The following is a 17,188-nucleotide window of genomic DNA, read 5'->3' as shown; positions in this document are numbered from 1 at the left end:
ATTGCACAGCTTACAAGTTGGAAATTTGTGGCAACCCTACATTAAGCAAGTCTGCTGGCACCATTTTTCCAGCAACATGCTCACTTTGTGGCTGACTCATTCTCATTATTCTTGCTATATTTCAAATGCTTTTTTAATATATGTTATGGTGAGCTGTAATCTTTGATGTTACTATTGTAATGATTTTGGGATGGTTCCAAGATGGCGGCTTAGTAAGGTACGTGCGTCTTAGTTCCTCCTCCTCCAAAGCAACTACTAGGTGAACTGAAACAGTGCAGAACAGCTCCCAGGGCTACGGCAGGGAATGGACACACAGCGTACCCCAGTCTGGACTGGCTAGTCTGACTGCGAGACTCGGCTGCGGTGAGATCCCCGAGCGGCGCGCGATTTCCCGAGCAGCGGCAGCTGCGGCGGTCGGAGCTACTCCCTCCCTCCTTCCCGGGCCGGTTGAGAGTCTCGGAGAGGCAAGTTTCCCAAGCCGAGGCGGCCGGTGCCCCTCTTTTGCGGGCGGCTTCGAGTCTCGGCTTCGAGTCCGCGGCTACGAGTCTCGGATCAGAGGGCTATCCAAGCCGCGGTGGCCCCCCCACCCGCGGGCAAATTCCTGGTCCGGTGGGGAATTCCACAGGCCGCGGCGGCCGGTGACCGATGCCCCTCCCCCGCGGGTGACTTCCTGGTCCGGTGGCGAATTCCCCAGGCCCGCTGTGGCCGGCGACCAGCCACAGGGTCCCCTCAAGCCGTGGCGGCTGACGCCCCCACCACGCGCGGCCCCTGAACCAACGGAGAGAATTGGACTGGAAATCCCCAGGCCGCGGAGATCGGTGACCCGGGGGGGGGATCCATTCCAAACACTTGAGACAAACGTGTGCCACGAGCGCCACCTACTGGGCAGGATAAGAAAAACAGAACCCAGAGATTTCACAGAAAAATCTTACAACCTTGTTGGGTCCGACACCCAGGGAAATCTGACTAAATGCCCAGACGCCAGCAGCAGAAGATAACTGTCCATGCTCAGAAGATTGAGAATATGGCCCAGTCAAAGGAACAAACCAATAGTTCAAATGAGATACAAGAGCTGAGACAACTAATGCTGAATATACGAACAGAAATGGAAAACCTCTTCAAAAATGAAATCGGTAGTGATTTTGGGACACCAGGAACTATGCCCATATAAGACAGTGAACTTAACTGATAATGTTGTGTATGTTCTGACTGCTCCACCAATTGGCTGTTCACCAGTCTTTCTTCCTCTAGCCTCCCTATTTTCTGAGTCATAGCAATATTGAAATTAGGCCAATTAATAACCCTATAATGGCCTCTAAGTGATCAAGAGAAAGCTGCAAGTCTCACTTTGAAACAGAAGCTAAAAATAATTAAGCTTAGTGAGAAAGGCATGTTATAAGCTGAGACAGACTGAAAGCTAGGCCTCTTATGCCAGCTGGCCATGTTGTGGATGCAGAGGAATAGTTCTTGAAGCAATTAAAAGTGCTACTCCAGTGAACACGCAAATGATAAGAAAGCAAAACAGCCTTATTGTGGATATGGAGTTTTAGAGACCTGCATAGAAGCTCAAACAAGCCACAAAATTCCCTTAAGCCAAAACCTAATCCAGAGAAAGACTCTAATTCTTTTCAGTTCTACGAAGGCTAAGAGAGGTAGGGAAGCTGCATTAGAAAAAAATTGAAGAAGCTGTAGAAGAAAAGTTTGAAGCTAATAGAAGTTGGTTCATGAGGTTTAAGGAAAGAAGCCACGTCCCTAACTTAAAAGTGCAAGATGAAACAGCAAGTACTGATGTAGAAACTGCAGCAAGTTATCCAGATCTAGCTACGATAACTGATGAAGGTGGCTACTCTAAAACAGATTTTTCAATGTAAACAAAATAACTTTATATTGAAAGATGCCATCTAGGACTTTCATAGCTGAGAGAACTCAATGCCTGGCTTCAAAGATTCCAACGATAGACTGACTTTCTTGTTAGGGGCTAATGCAGCTAGGGACTTTAAGTTGAAGCCAATACTCATTTACCATTCCAAAAATCCTAGGGACCTAAATCTACTCTGCCTGTGCTCTATAAACGGTAAAACAAGCTTGGATGACAGCATTCCTATTTACAATTTTATTAATTAAAAAAATTAACAACGAACTAAAACATTAACATGTGATAATTCCGTTCTACATATATAATCAGTAATTCACAATATCATCACTTAGTGCATATTCATCATTTCTTAGAACATTTGCATCAATTCAGAAAAAGAAATAAAAAGACAACAGAAAAAGAAATAAAACAAAAACAGAAAAAAAAAGATTATACATACCATACCCCTTACCCCTCGCTTTTATTGATCACTAGCATTTCAAACTAAATTTATTTTAACATTTATTTTTATTCTGTATGTTCTACTCGTCTGTTGACAAGATAGATAAAAGGAGCATCAGACACGAGGTTTTCACAATCACACAGTCTGCACTAAAACTTTTATAACTAACTTGCTGAATGCTGTTTATATGAGAAGGAAATCTCTGGGAAAGGGCAAAAAATGTCTGGAAATTATTTGTAAAGGCAGAAAGTAGTTTCAAATGTGTTGGAAAATTTTATGAATCCGTTATTGTGGAACTGATACAAAATTTAAAAATGGAACTGTAGAAATTGTCTCACTCAAAATATGGTTACAAATTTAGAGGTCTTAGATGGGTTTATAGCAAGAATTCAAAGTCGGTTTAACATTCAAAATTCAATATAATGTATGGATAGCAAATAAACACACAAAAATACAAATTAAAATCACGAGGGGGTGCACAGGTAGTTCAGAGGTTAGAATGCCTGCCTTCCATGCAGATCGGGTTTGATTCCTGGACCATGCACCCCACCCCCCCACCCCACCCCAAAAAATCACGAGCTACCACTTGTTGGGGATTGCTGATGCCCCCCACAAAAGACATGTTTAAGTCCTAAGCTCCACCCCATCCTAACAGTATGGATACAATTGTAAATAAGATCCTTGGATATGTTATTAATTAAGGTAGGTCAGTGTGTGGACATGAACCCATTTGGAAATAGATAGTACCTTTGAAAATGTTACTAGTTAAGGCCTGGCCAAACTGAATGAGGATGGGCTTAAATCCAATATAGCTGAAGTCCTAAGAAAAGGAAATTGGATGCAACTAAGTAGAAACCAGAGGAAGAGACAGATTGTTGTGTGAGGCATAGACTCAAAGAAAAAAGCAGAATGCAACAAACTACAGTTAAAACTTGGTCTACTAATACCTTGGTGTTGAACTTCTACCCTCCAAAACTGAGACAGTAAATTCCTAACCAGTGTATGGTATTTGTCATAGTAGCCCTGAAAAGTTAAAACATTACTATATACCTATTAGAATTGTAATTAAAATTTATATGACTGGCCATATCAGGTACTGAACAAGGATATGGAGCAACTGTAACTTTCACATACTTATGATAATGAAAAAATTTTGTCAGTTTCTTAATATGCAAAACATACACCTACCATATGACTCAACCATTCCCTCCTTGGTATTTACCCAATAGAAATAAAGCATATGTCCATATAAAGAACTGTACACAAATGTTCATTGTAGCTTTATTCATAATACCCCAAAACATGAAACAACCCAATATCCATCAACAGGTGAATGAATATATTCACAAATTGTGGTTTTATCTATACAATGGAGCACTACTCAGGAATAATGAGAAATGAACTATTTATACATGTAACATGGTTGAACTTCAAAACATGATTCTACTGAAAGACAGTAAAAAAGTACTTATTTATGACTCCATTTATGTAAAATTCTGGAAAATACAAACTAATCTATAGTGACAGAAATACACCAGTGGGGCTATAGGTTAAGGGAAGGAGGGGCATGAGAAAACTTTGTGGAGTGATGGATAAAGGGATATTTGATTGTGGTGATGGTTTCATAGGTATATGCATGTCACAGCATATCAAATTGTACATTTTATGTGCAGTTTATTGTATATTAATTATACCACAATAAATCTGTTAAGAGAAATTTAAAGGTATCTGACGACTCCGAATAATAATTTGATTTTATTTCCCAACATCTTTTATAGGATTTAGTAGCCTTTGCCAAGTTAGCTATTGTAATTCTAGGGTACTGAATTGAGAAACAAAAGAGGAAAAGAAAAATAAGGGCATCTAAAATTCTGGGCAGTTCTAAAGTTGAACACATTATTTGGTATCACAACATACATAAGGCTAGAATATTATAGTTAGTGGATAAGGAAAAGCCCTGTTTAATATGTTTTCATATTAGAGTCAAAATTTACTTGATTCAGAATTGATATTAACTCATAACCTTTAAAGGAAAAACAAAAAAGAAGAAAGCTTTTGTGGTGGCTTGGAGCTGTATGGACCTTAGAAAAATGTGATTTTAAAACTAATCCATTCCTGTGGGTGTAAACCCATTGTTGGTAGAACCTTTTGTTGAGGCTGCTTCAGTTAAGGCCACTTCAATCTGAATGAGTCTAATCTCTTACTGGAGTCTTTTATAAGACAATGAGATTCACATAAAGAAAGAAAATCATGGAACAAAGAAACTGAAATTAATAAAATCCAGAAGAGAAGAGAAAGACCAGCAGATGCCACTATCTGCTTTGCCATGTGACAGAGAAACCAAAGATTGCTGGCAGCTGGTATTTGGGAATAAAGCATCGCCTTGATGATGCCTTGATTTGGACAAATATCTCAGCCTGAAACTGTAAGCTAATAAATTCCCATTGTTTAAACCAACCCATTTCATGTTATCTGCTTTAAGCAGCCTACAAAACTAAAACAACTTTCATTATTGTGCTTTACGTATGATAATACATAAATACCTCTTCTCTGGGGCCATCCTACCCAGCTCTAGTAGTTATGTGGAACTGTCTATAGTGTACCCTTAGCAACTCAGGTTTGCTCTCTAATCTCATTCTCCATGAAAGGAAACGGGGGTCTTTGGTGAGCAATATAGCCTGTGTTTGAGAAAGAGTAACTCAAGCTGAGTTTGGGTTATCTTGACTATTACCGCAGAGAAAGAATGCTTTCAGCAGTTCCCAAAGGGTGGTATTAAAAAGGTTAAAGAGGTCAACCTAATGAGATGACTACTAGGTTCAAGTAGAAACAATGTATCAACCAGATATGATTACATATCCACCATATTTATCGAGAGACATAAAGACATATGTTGATAAAAAGATTCATGTAAGAATGCTCATAGCAACTTTATTCATAATAGTGAAAGAGTAGCAATGGCCTAGGCATCCATCAACAGGTACATGGAAAATAAAAACTGTGACATATTCTATATGATAGAATTACTGAGCAATAAAAAGAATGAATCACTGATATACACAAAAACATGAATAAATATAAAAAACATTATGCTGAGTGAAATAAGCATTATGTTTGATATGATTTCATTTTCATGAAGTTTTAGAATTGGCAAATTTAATCTATGATGTAAAAGAACAGAACAGTAGTTATAACTGAGAAATGGGATGGGGAATGACTGGGAAAGGGCATGGGGGGGCTTTCTGGGGTGACTGTAATGTTCAAATTTTTGAAAAAGGGTTTGTGGTTACACAGTTGTATACTTTTGTGAAAACTCAGCAAATTTATACTTAAGATGTGTGCATTTCATTACAGGTAAATGCTACATAAAATTTTTAAAAAAATTAAACAGGAATTAAATTTTAGTTAATGACATGTATGCTGAAGTACTAGGGAAAAGTACACCAAAGGCTGCAATTTATTTGGAAATGCATCAGAAAAGTAAAGTGGATAGAGAAGTGAGAAAATAAGTAGAGTAAACTGTAGCATCCACGTGGTTGGTATTTGGGTATTTACTGTAAAATTCTTTTACCTTTGCTGTGTGTTTGAAAATTTTCATAATGAAATGCTGGGAAAGAAAACCCTTCAGTTGTTCTTATTTTTCTATTCTGTATCTTTTGCCTGAAAGAAATGATTCTCTACATAAAATTGAGATTCTTTAGCAATACAGGTGTAGAAATTGGCCTCTGAATTTTTCCAGGGATTCTAAAAGGTAGATAATACATGTAAACATGGTAAGAATGAGAGGAAATATATAAAAATTATTCTTGTAAAGGAAGATAAGTTATACTAAGAGCAATTACTAACATTGGTGTTTATTATCACTGCAAACAGGATAACGTGCCATTTTGGGGGGCCATTTTTTTAAGCGGTTTCCGACCACTAAGTGAAGAATAATTTTTCATATCAAGTTTTATGTGTGAACTTGTTAGTAGGGCTTCAACCTAACTTTTTCTAAAATTTGGATATTCAATCAGCATTAAAAAACCACTTAGTAAGCACATTCCTATGTACCCAATATTGTAATTGCCAGTATGCTACATATGAGATAAAGTAACAATCTTTTGTCTTTGAAGGAAATTTATAAGTTTATGTCAAACAAATCTAGGTGTTTTTCCCATCTCTGCACCGTGGAGCCCTGGGAAAATTAATTTCTGTAAGACTCATCTTCCTCACTTGTAAAATGGGGATGGATAATAGTAGTTCATACCACACATATGGTTATTTTGGATTTTAAATGAGATAATAGGTTGTACATGTATCACTTACTGGTAGATAGAAAGTATAGTGGGATCTTGCTTTACGTGACCAATACATTCCACGACCCTTTGTGTAAGCTGAAAATAATAGTGAACCTCGTTATTTAATAAGTATTTCTTATAAAAAACTTACCTATCACACATTTTTTTAAATAAGGCAAATAAACACTCATAACAATAAGTAAACAATTTTAATCAGAAATAATTTTTTTTAACTTTAATTTTTTCTTCTCTCTGCCTTTATTTTTTTCAATTACCAATCATATATACCTGAATTTGTGTGTGATGAGTTCAGGTAAAAAGAGGTCCTGCTGTTCTTAGTAAATGTAAGCTATCATTAAAAAAAAAAAAAAAGTGTGAGATCCAAAACATGCAATTGGTGGCAGAATGTGGAGTGCCTTACTTTGTTTTAACAGAACAATAGCATTGCCTCAGTAGGCAGTGGATGCTGAGGGCTATCACGATTGGATTTGTTTTGTTTCCTCCCAGAGTTGTGAGAAATGTTTTATAAAGCCAAAAAACAATACGCTTGCTCCATTGATATCGTGAGAACAAAGAATCTGAGATGCAGAAATATACCTCTTATTGGCTTAATGTCTGGACCTGCTGAGAGAAGCCAATTTGTTTCACTCAGTCTTGCATTAAATACTCAGAAATCTACCCATAGTGTTTTCACTAGTGCCTGTTACAGCTAGAGTCTCTGAAACAATCAGGTAGAGGAAGGGATCAAGGTGGGGCAGAATGGTATCAACTCTAGCCCTACCCCCAAGAGAATAGCAAAATAGGCGTTTCACGGGCTGCAGAATGAGCAACTACATGTCACTGTGGGGAGCTGGGAAGTCTGTGCCTTTTGGGGAGCATGCTCTATTGTCTCCACCTTGTGCACTCTCTCTAAGTTTCCCACATTCTTTGCTATCTTCAGTGTCTTTTGGCATCTTTTTGTATCTTTTTGTCAACCTTTCTGTTTAACAATCAGGCAGCTCCCACATGTTACAACTGTTTAACTGGGTAGTAGTAGGTTGTCATTTTAGTAGGTACATATTTTCTCCTGTTTGCTACACTGACCCCAACTCCCTACTATTTTTCATACCAGATATATTTCCTGTCTGGCCCATATGGCATTTAGATCCTGGTCTAATTAGGTTTGGGAAGTCGTAACACACTGGCACTGTCTTAGTGTCCAATTCAATACTATCCCTTTCTCCCCAACAAAAAAGCAGCCAGGAATCTCAGATATTTCTCAAACGTCTTTTTGAGTAGATGAATTTCTTTCTATCACCACATCAAAATGAGGCAAAGACTTAAAAGAGAAAGGGAAACTCAAATACTTTTTAAAAAATCTCTGACTGGATTGAGTCTAAAGACATTTTTTTCTGACAACTCTTGCAAATGGAGAGTAAGCATTTTTTATATAGCACTGCATCTACTTTAAAACATACTTTAAAACACACACCACACTGTTTTCTTTCTTTTCTCTGATATTTCCACTATGTTTCCTTTTACTGGACTTGTTTTTCAAGATGTAAATTCATCAGGCAGAACTGTTTAGTTATAATTACTATCTAATTAGAAGTTTGGGGCAATATCTAGTATACTATAACTATTCAACTGCCTGCTAATTATAATTGTGTCTCTAAAATGTTCTGAAATACTCAGATATTGTATTAAAAAGTATTATCAAATATGCATTAAAATGCAAATGGACTTTTCAATTGGTATATACAAAATATTACAATTTAATATATGAATAGTTCTATCATCCTGCTCATGAGGTAATCATTTCTTTTCCTAAATAGTTATAAATACACAGGAGCAGATTCAGATAGATTTATTTTTAGCCTATATATAAATATTTTCCCTGTTCTAAGCCATCTTCTTTTCTACTTCACACACAAAAGACAGTTTTAGATTTGTTCCCTTTGTTTCTTTTAAATTATGTGCTATTAATTCTTTGCCTTTTGGAATAGCCCTGTTGATCATAAGCTTGAAATTTATCTGCAAATTTTCGAGGGAAGAACTGGGCCTAATCTACATCATTCTTAAAATGGGATCAAGCAGAAAGAGAAGGAAAAATGGAAAGATTGTAGTACAAATTATCCAACTTAAAATTCCAGAACTTAAACTCCCTAAACTTGAATCAGCAATGATTTTTACTGCTGTTTCCTTCCCTTCTATTTTTACCAGTTACTCTTCAGAGGCTGAATCAGAGAAATGTGCTGAATATGTGGACTGTAAGCAACTGGATTTCTCAAACAGGAAGCACAAAGAAACATTTTCTCCCTTTACTTAGGTTGCCTTTATTTAAAGTTCAAGGATCATGTTTAGATATGTTTTAACAAAGAAAAAACAATCAAGTTTCACAACTAATATTAGCTTTTTCTAGTTAATTGGGCAATTAATCCCCAAGCTAGTAAAAACTCCTCTGGGGTTCCAGCTACTCTTCTAATGGGAGCAGATGCAGAGAACAGTACCTTTATCTTATTGCATATGTATGAGAATGATGCCAAAGCAAAACCATAAGGCAGACCAAGTAAATAAAATGATAAAATAAGAACAACATCCTTAGACGTATGAAGCACTAAACAGGTTACATATCAGAAAAAATGTTCACTTAAAGTTTGCTTGGAATCTTGTACTTTAGTTGATAATAGAAACACAAATATTCAGTGGGAACATCAAGTCAAGAAAAGAATAAATCTATGGAAAAAAAGATAATTTGGGAACTAGAGCCAATTTCTGATACTATATATAAATACAAAACATATAAACATGTACAAGATTCTTTAAAAAATTGTGATGACACATTTTTGGCTCAAAAGTATGGCTTTCATATTACAGATCTCATTTCTCATCCTTAAGCAAAAAGTTTGGTATAGAGAATACAAGATGACTTTTTGTAACTATACCTTTTTATTTCTCTCTCTCAGTCCTTCCCATCAAAATGCCATACCATCCATTAAGAACCATTTTTAATATCTCTCCATCAATGATCCTCTTGTCAATAATTAGAATTAACCTGTTTCTCTCTGTTCCCGAGCATTTTATATTTGTATTACCACATAAATAAAAGCTCCTTGGGACAGCATTCTCAGAAACTTCTATATATAATGAGTCCTCATCACTTTCCATGGCAAAGCTTTAAAAGGAAGTCAGGAAATGAAGATAAAATAAGTCCTTATCTGGAAAATATTGGAAAACTTGCCATGCAGATTAAAAAAAAGGAGGATGCTGGGCTAATAGTCTCATAAGTTACATCTCAAATTCTAAAATTATCTCACTCTTTTTAACAACTTCTGCTTATGGTTTCTTCTTCCCCAGTGTCACATACCATCTGGTAAACATAGCAGCTGAAGATCCTGTTGGGTTTCTGTTCTACGTGTAGCACCAAATCTCTGTCAAAGTAGACTTCATGGCTGTATGTCTGTAACGAAAGAACAAGCAAATGGAATCTCCGCACAACTATATTCACTAATGTATGACTAAAACGTCGTAGCACCTATGCTAAGGAATCTCCAATGAGATGCAAATATACACTTGGAAACAAAACAGCTGCCCGAGAAAGGTTTCTTTATCAATATTTGTGGATATGTAGATTACTTACAAGACAGCATCACCCAAAATGTAGCGAATGAAAGGAGCACTGGATTCAGGAGTCTGAACATTCAGACTCTATTGCCAACACTGCTACTACCTTATTGTGTGCCATGGGCAAGTTGCTAAAGCTCTCAGGTTCTTGATTGATAAAACAAGGATTGCTAAAATAATGTTTACTGTTTCTACTTTAATATTCTATAATATTTGAAAGAGCACACAAATGCTTTGAGGGGTACCTGGACACCCTACATGTTAGATATGGTATCTATTCAATAATTGTGGAGATTTACTACAGTATGCTTTTATTTTTGAAAATGTTATCAAACTTAAAAAACAGGAAAAAAATCAGAAGTTAGGGCATAGAAATAGACAACCATATTTTAGGAAAACACTGTCTTATCCTTCTTTAAGTGCACCTTTAAGGACATATTCCCTAAGGAGGGAATGCTTAGGATGCATTCATTTTGTCCAGCCTAAGGTTGGTAAACTGATGTGGTCTTTGGTCCTGGGAAGTCTGGGTTGGCGTGAACACAGCAACATCTGTTACAATAAATGTCACCTATAAGGGAAATTCTTACAACTCTGTATTCCATGGATTCTACTTACCACATCCCATGATTCCACCAGTGGAATGCTTTTTAGTAAAGTCCCATATTCATTACAGTGGAAATCCAGGTGAGCTTTTCCTTCAGCATCTAGTTGAGTAACAGCTACCACAGAAAGCAAGTCCAGCTCATCTTCATAGTCCACAATTTTGAAAGTCTCAGAGGGCAGACAGATAAGGGAGAGAAGAAGAGGGGCAAAATCCAGGGGGATTATTCCTACAACTGCAGTTTAATTATTTCATTACTTACAAAATATAAAGGAAGGAGGAATAAATGGGTGGGAGAAAAGGTAGAAATACTGAATATCTACTTATATGCTTGGTAAAACATCAGCCTCAAGAGTTTCAAGAGGTGAGCAGTAGCCTACAGATTTTGACAAACAGAATCAAGTCTAACAGATCTGAGACAAAATATAACTGAAATTCTCTATACTGACAGCAAACCGGAGCTTCTCTAAATTCAGAGGTACTCAATTGCTCCCTTTGACATGTTGCTCAATGACTTATGTCTAGGACTAAATAAATGAAGCTCAGTTCTGAGACCCAATGACCACCCACTGAGCTCTGACACTTCTCACTCAGGAAAACACAGTCATTTCAAGAAGGACTGACAGCCTCCTATAAACATCTTATCATTCTGTTTGCTATCATTTGTTTGTTAGCCCTTTCTTGGTACCCTAAAGAAAGCAAAAATGGCTGCTTATATGAGGGAAAATATTAGGAACTGAAATCCAACCCAGAGAGCAGGACTGGGACAAGAAAGGTTAGTGAGAAGTGGTTCAAAATGGTAAAGACTTAAAGAGAAAAACATAATCCCAGAACTTTGTCTTAAGGAGGAAAACATGGATTGCCAACAGCCTCAAAGGGGAAGCAAATCAGCGCCTGCCACCCACAAACAGGCCAAAGGCAGACATGTCTCAGTTGACTGGCTGGCATCAACCTTAAAGCATGTTCAGCAAGTTTCTCTAATTGGACACTCATGTCTGCCCAAACCACTTTTTAATCCATTTATACTTTCTGCCTTAACTACCTTGTGACATAGAAATTTACATAGTTTTATTACCTATGATTCCTTTTTATTTACTTTTTGCCCTAATCTTACCTTGGTAAACTTCAAAGGGTGACTTCCTGCCTGGCGTCAGTGATTCTATAGATGTTAGTCACAGCCCTTTTAACTCTTCTTTTACAGGCAAAAGTTTTTGTTTTTAATCTCTTGATGTAGAGCATCTCTCCATCTCTTTGTCACCACCTCCCCCCTCTTAATCATTCTTGTTACTTTTTGGTAATTTTAGTATATCTTTCTTGAATGTGTAGTGTTATATAAAGGGTAGGGAGTTTTGTGCTTTGTTCTCAAAGGATTTCTATGGTCCAAGAGAAGAACTTATTTTTCCTTTCTAACAGCAGCCCTATACTAGGCTACCTCTGAGCTATCTTAAAAGTTTCTCAAAAAAATGATACCACCTTAAATGAACTATTCTTAGAAGACTACTCTAATGTTTCTACCTAGGAATGGTCATGTAAACTCAAATAATATAGTTATATGGTCAAAACTGATTTAGTATTATGCTATAGTTATTGATTTGAAGCATGATCACTGCCAGTTGATTTAAATAAGTTTCTAAAGCCTCTTTAAAGTGAAGGAAGACTAAAAGGTATTGGTTAAATAACTGGCAATGCCAAGTTAAGGTAATGAGTCTAAATAAACTGACTTACCACACCCTACCACAAACTCCGACCTTGGCCCATGAGCATAGTCATATCCAATAAGTAAAAATTAAGGTGAAAACTATAAAGTCATCAGGATATAACCCAAGAATTTTCTATTTAAGAGACTTCTCTAGAAAGTGTGTACATCAACAAAGCAAATCAACAAGCTAATATGGTTTTCAAATTATTTCAGTCCTATAAATCTTTCTATAAGCAAAATTTTATTAATAATCACACTATTAAGGTGATGGTGGGTGTACATTGGTTGAAATAGCACCAAGAATCCTACCCACTCAGCCTGCACAGACCCACCTACCCACAAACCCTACCCAGGGTCTGGGAAGTATAATTTGAAAACCACAGAACAAATACACACTGGTACCATTTGTTAGCATTCACTCGAGTAATACCTCTTGTTCTGGGTCGTCATCCAGAAGGTTAAAAGTTCTTTTTACCACCCGTCCAGAAGCAGTAACAGTGAGTAAATTTTCATTCTATCATATGGAGAAAAAAAAATAATATGAGATGTTCTAATTATATGCAGTCAATGCCCAAATTATATTAACAAATGTGGTAAAACTAACCAACATTGTTCCAAGAACTGCAATTCTTTCCTCAAATTAAAAAAATTCTCAATCAGTTACTGACCCTCTAGTTAATAAAAAAATCTTACTATAGTAATATATGTATGGATTAAAAACAGAACAGGCCAAAAGTCTTAAAAAATGGTTATAGATTTACTACTTCACTCACGCTTCTGATTTCTGCCCTACTACAGTAAAGAGAAAGTAGATCTACTTCTAGAAATTTCTCTGTCCATATTTACTTCATGTTCTTAACTTGTGCAGTAAAGAAAAGTACAGTCTGTAATCACAGCACAGTATGTGGCTTTTCAAGTATTATTATAGCCCAACTAATCCTAAATTTGTATAATTCATGTACAAATTTGATAATACATCAGTAAAAACTTAAAGACAAACTCAGAAAGGAAATAGAAATAAGCAAAAGACAGAGTCAATATAACCAACTTTCTTCAAATCTCATATGTACGTGCTGCTAAGACCAGCTACCTATACAGACAAAATAAACACTTGTTTTTGGGGGGGTGGGGGTGGGAATGGTCCGGGAAACGAACCGGGTCTCCCGCACGGAAGGCAAGCATTCTACCACTGAAGCATCTGTGCACCCAAAATGAACACTTTTATAGTGCTGTTATTCAGTTCAGCCATACTCAAAAGCAAACAATTATACATTATATTCTTATAAAATAAGACAATAATATACAAAGGATTTTAAAATATTCTTGCCTTACTTTGTCCTTCTCCCTGTTGGCCAAAATGACAAAATCTTCAGCAATCTGATGCTTGGAACTATTATTTTCTATTTCATTTAGCTTTAAAACTCTGAAAAGGGAAAAAGGATTATAAGAACACAAGACTGCAATATACCATTAAAGTGCCAGAGTTGAACCATTAAATGAAATTCAACAATGAATGTTACAGTAACAACACTGTTTTCTTTTCTCTAGATTACTCTAATATTAATCTGTTTGATCACTTAAGAGTCCATAAACTCCTTCAAATTCAGACTTTTTACAACAGAAAAACACAGGAACTATGATAACAAATGCAACTATGACAATAGGCAATGAAGCAGCTTGCTCAGGTGTAAGTCATCTTCCAAACTGGCTTAATGCCGTTACTCTGAAGATCATCTTTAACATTCTGCAAAAGGTCTTAAATGTTTCAGCTTTAAAAGGGGCATTATAAGAGATATTTGCATCCTTATTCCTGAAGATAAAATGAGACATCTATGCACAACATTTTATAGTTTTTTTTTAACTATAAGATAGATTAGATCAGCAACTAAACCTAAACTAAGAGTTTTCATGATAGAGTAATATTTAAATAGCAACTGACTTAATACTTTTCTTTTTTCTCAAGATTAGTTATATTTAAACATTTGGGTTTTCTGAGTGCAAATAGCCTCATGAATCAAGCTTATGAAAAAAGAGAAAATAAAATAATTTGCTCACCACCCACAAAAATCTGTTCACATCATTAACAAGCTTCAAAAGTACAAAGTTTTCAAAGCTCAGTCACAAATGCAAGCAAAGAGAACAGTAGAGAGAAAAAGCTACCGTGGCCAGTAGAGTTGCAGGTCTTAGAGCTGCCAGAGACAAAGAAATCAGATAATATTTAAATAACTCAGGTTTCTTGATAAGCACCAAGGTATCTATTTTTTCTAGCGACTGAGGAATGGAAGGGGAGAACTGTGGTATATATATATATATATATATATATTACAGACTTCTGAGCTGCTGCAAGAAGTAATGAAGTAGTAAGACATGCAACTAGGTCAATGAAAACTTGAGGTCAGTACGTTGAGTGAAATGTTAGAAACAAAAGACAAATATTATCATGCCTCACTCATATGGACTAACTATAACATACAAACTCGGAGAACTGAAATCAAGAGCATGGATTATCAGGTTGGGGGTTACTGTAAAGAGTCCTAAATTCTAAGTTCTTATAGTAGTCACATGTATTCCTAGTTGTAACTATTATTTCTAAATTCTGAGATACTTTGATTCAGAGTTAAGAGTTGTAAAGCTATGAAATTCAGCATTATCCCATAGAGCAACTTAAAAAAAGTTAAAAAGTTGAAAAAGTGATCAGACGTTGACTAGAGACTATGAATGAAGCTGATCTGGAAAGGTCTAATGTAAATCGGAATACAGGGTAAAGGATGATATGGTCCATATTTTAAAACTTCAACTTCTGTGTGAGACCAAAGAAAGAGATGTTTATTTGATGCAAAATTTATATCTTGCATAGCGCATTTATCTAATTTAACTTGTATAGTCACTGTATTGGACCACCATAATTACATGGAATCTTGAATAGGGCATGAGATCTTGTTGGTATGTCCAGGTTAGTGTGATGCCATGATACACCCCAGAGTAATACGGGCATACAATCAAAAAGTATTTGCAAAGTCCCCTTGGGGGAATGGGGAGAAAAGAGGAAATATTCATCTTCTCCATTCCGAGAATTTCTAATATTCTCACAAGCCGTGGGAACAACCAAATTAATAGGCTGAGCCCTTGATCTTGGGGTTCACCCCTATGAAACTTATTCCTACAAAGGAGATGCTAAGCCTACTTAAAATTAGGCCTAAGAGTCACCCTCTTTCGTTGCTCAGATGTGGCCTCTCTCTCTAAGCCAACTCAGCATGTGAACTCATTGCCTTCCCTCCTACATGGGACATGACTCCCGGGGGTATAAATCTTCCTGACAATATGGGGCAGAAAGCCTGGGATAAGCCAGAACCTGGCAATCAAGAGACTGAGAAAGTCTTCTTGACCAAAACGAGGAAGAGAGAAATGAGACAGTTTCAGTGGCTGAGAGATTTCAGAGTTGAGAGGTTATCCTGGAAGTTATTCTTATGCATTATATAGATATCCTTTTTTTAGTTTATGGTGTATTGGAGTGGCTAGAGGGAAGTACCTGAAACTGTTGAGCTGTGTTCCAGTACCCTAAATTATTTTATTTATTTATTTATTTTACATGGGCAGGCACTGGGAAATAAACCCGGGTCTCTGGCATGGCAGGCAGGAATTCTGTCACTGTGCCACCGTTGCACCGCCCAGTAGCCTAGATTCTTGAAGATGATTGTATTACGATATAATGTTTACAATGTGACTGTGTGATTGTGAGAACCTTGTGTCTAATGCTCCTTATATCCAGGGTAAGGACAAATGAGTAAAAAATATGGATAAAAATAAATAAATACATAATAGCAGGGACAAAGGGTAAAATAAATTGGGAGATGGAAACACTTGTGGTCAATGAGAGGGAGGGGTAAGGTGTATGATATACATGAATTTTTTTCTTTTTTCCTTTTCTCCTTTTCTGAAGTGATACAAATGTTCTAAAAAATGGTCATGGTGATGAATACACAACTATGTGATAAGATTGTGAGCCACTGATTGGGTACTATGTATAGAAAGTAGGTGTGTGAAGATTTCTCAATAAAAAAATAAAAAAAGAAAAAAGGACTTTGAGTACATTATGTTAATTGAAAGAAACCAGGCATAAGACCATATATTTGTATGATTCCATTTAAATAAAATATCCAGAACAGATTAACTTATAGAGAGAAAGTAGATTAGTGGTTGCAATGCCTGCTAATGGTTACAGAATTTCTATTAGGAGTAATAAAAATTTTCTGGAATTGGATAATGTGATTACTGCACAAGCTTATAAACAGACTAAAAACCATTCAATGATATCCTCTAAAAATGAAATTTATAGTATGCAAATTATATCTCAATAAAATATGTCCTTTTTTTACATTAAAAAAATATTCCCTAGAGGACTAAACAGTATATTGGAGCTTCACCAGAAGAAAGAATCGGTGAACCTAAAGACAAGATAAATGAAAACATGCAGCAGAAGAAAGAATGAAGAAAAATTAACAGAACCTGAGGAACCTGTGGGTTCCAACATACACAATGGTGGAAGATCCAGAGAGAGAAGAAATAGAGAAAGGGACAGAGAGAATATTCAAAGAAATAATGGCTGAAAAGTTGACAAATTTAATAAAAGATATGAATATACACATCCAAGATGCTCAGCAAACTCCAAACAGGAAAAACCCAAATATAC

At 36.3% G+C, this 17,188-nt stretch overlaps 1 protein-coding gene across 4 annotated transcripts in view; it reads right to left on the bottom strand.

Moving 5' to 3' along the window:
- The window catches only part of DCAF17 (DDB1 and CUL4 associated factor 17), an 83,008-nt gene that overhangs the window by 7,798 nt on the left and 58,022 nt on the right, over positions 1 to 17,188 (bottom strand). Inside the window, exons 11-16 of one of the 4 annotated variants that reach the window (XM_077154120.1) lie at positions 13,831 to 13,921; positions 12,929 to 13,012; positions 10,814 to 10,969; positions 9,942 to 10,034; positions 6,624 to 6,691; positions 2,896 to 6,059 (exon numbers count right to left, since the gene is read on the bottom strand). In XM_077154120.1, the coding sequence (XP_077010235.1) occupies positions 5,993 to 6,059; positions 6,624 to 6,691; positions 9,942 to 10,034; positions 10,814 to 10,969; positions 12,929 to 13,012; positions 13,831 to 13,921 (559 nt within the window). In that variant the 3' untranslated portion in view covers positions 2,896 to 5,992. Of the gene's footprint in view, positions 1 to 2,895; positions 6,060 to 6,623; positions 6,692 to 7,553; positions 10,035 to 10,813; positions 10,970 to 12,928; positions 13,013 to 13,830; positions 13,922 to 17,188 lie in introns of those variants that run through there. The other 3 variants (XM_077154119.1, XM_077154122.1, XM_077154121.1) reach the window with 3 other exon arrangements.

Source organism: Tamandua tetradactyla, chromosome 3, assembly GCF_023851605.1.
Source record: "Tamandua tetradactyla isolate mTamTet1 chromosome 3, mTamTet1.pri, whole genome shotgun sequence".
Taxonomy (NCBI): domain Eukaryota; kingdom Metazoa; phylum Chordata; class Mammalia; order Pilosa; family Myrmecophagidae; genus Tamandua; species Tamandua tetradactyla.
The sequence above is the reverse complement of the archived record's forward strand: the minus strand, read 5'-3'. Positions and strand labels throughout refer to the sequence as shown.